This window comes from Olea europaea, chromosome 13 (genome assembly GCF_002742605.1).
Source record: "Olea europaea var. sylvestris chromosome 13, O_europaea_v1, whole genome shotgun sequence".
NCBI classification, from domain to species: Eukaryota; Viridiplantae; Streptophyta; class Magnoliopsida; order Lamiales; family Oleaceae; genus Olea; species Olea europaea.
The window spans coordinates 7,593,183-7,594,421 of record NC_036249.1 but is presented as its reverse complement, the minus strand read 5'-3'; the positions used below and the strand labels follow the sequence as shown (position 1 = coordinate 7,594,421).

General features: G+C 37.0%; 1 protein-coding gene across 1 annotated transcript in view; it reads left to right on the top strand.

Annotated features, from left to right (window-relative positions):
• The window catches only part of LOC111407470 (K(+) efflux antiporter 6-like), a 5,372-nt gene extending 4,139 nt beyond the window's left edge, over positions 1–1,233 (top strand). Inside the window, exons 8-9 of the mRNA XM_023036966.1 lie at positions 149–220; positions 342–1,233. Coding sequence (XP_022892734.1) covers positions 149–220; positions 342–455 — 186 coding nt within the window. The 3' untranslated portion in view covers positions 456–1,233. The remainder of the gene's footprint in view (positions 1–148; positions 221–341) is intronic.
• The last annotated feature ends 6 nt before the right edge of the window (positions 1,234–1,239 follow it).

The following is a 1,239-nucleotide window of genomic DNA, read 5'->3' as shown; positions in this document are numbered from 1 at the left end:
TTTTTTTTTTTTTTTTGGAGCACAGTTCCATTGTCCATTTACTTCTAGTTGCTTTTTTGTGTGATTAATTCAACCAAGACCAATTCAATTTTTTTCTGCTTATGTGAGATTACTCGTCACTTCATCTTGATGCACCTTGTGCATTTAGGTCGAGACAGTGGCTCAGTTTGGTGTAGTTTTCCTTCTTTTTGCTCTGGGATTGGAGTTCTCCACAACAAAGGTTGATCATTGCTCTTATATTTCTTCGTACTTTTTTATTTAGTTCCCCTATCTCCCTGTTGCATAAAATTGAAGTCACTGTCTTTTTCATAAACTATGACCGAACTGTTTCATAATTACAGCTTCGAGTTGTTCGAGCAGTTGCAGTTCTTGGAGGCTTACTCCAAATTCTCCTATTTATGTGCCTGTGTGGAATTATAGCCTCGGTGCGTGTGACATTGGACAATACATTTTAATTGTGTTGTGGTACTGTATATTTCACGATCAAAAAGTTTGAGAAGTCCAACTTCGTTTAGAATTAAGCTGCCGAGGGGATTATGTAGATTTTAGCCATGATAACAGCTGATTTGGCGTTTTGAGTTGAATGAGCATATAAGTTCAATTGCAAAGGTGAAGGGCTACCAACAGAGATGAGCCATAAAACCTCCGACGTTTATATCTCTAAATTGTATATATCTCGTTGGTTCTTAGGTTAACTTTTATTCCCCTCTTCTCTAAGATTTCTAGATGATTGTAAACTTCCTAGTTTATGTATTGTTAGTTAGACTAGATGTTTCGATCCTTGCAAGCTGGTTTGCTATGGGTGTGACTTGAATATGCACACTATAATTCTCAATATTCAGTGATTACAGTATGATTAGTGGTATGCACTTCACTAGCGAAGTCCATGAGCCTGCAGCTCGATCTTCTAGTGCAAACTCAATATCCGAAATGCATGTACAATTGCTTTAAATGCTACATTTTTAGCATCAAATTTCAATATGGTTTTCAACATGATTGTGAGACGAGCTTTCTCGAATCATTTACTAGCAGATAAAGGTAGTTAAATTCTACATTTTTGAAGTTGGTTGTAGTGCAGTCAGTTTGTTCGGTAACATGAAATTTATCTTGGTATCATCTCCTCCCGTTCCAATTACAGTAGATAATTAGGAGAAAGTTGAGCAATAAGACATTAGGTTAACCAAGTTGAGCAAGCAGAGCAATTGAGCCAGTCTCTGTCACGAGCTCTGCTTGAGACAA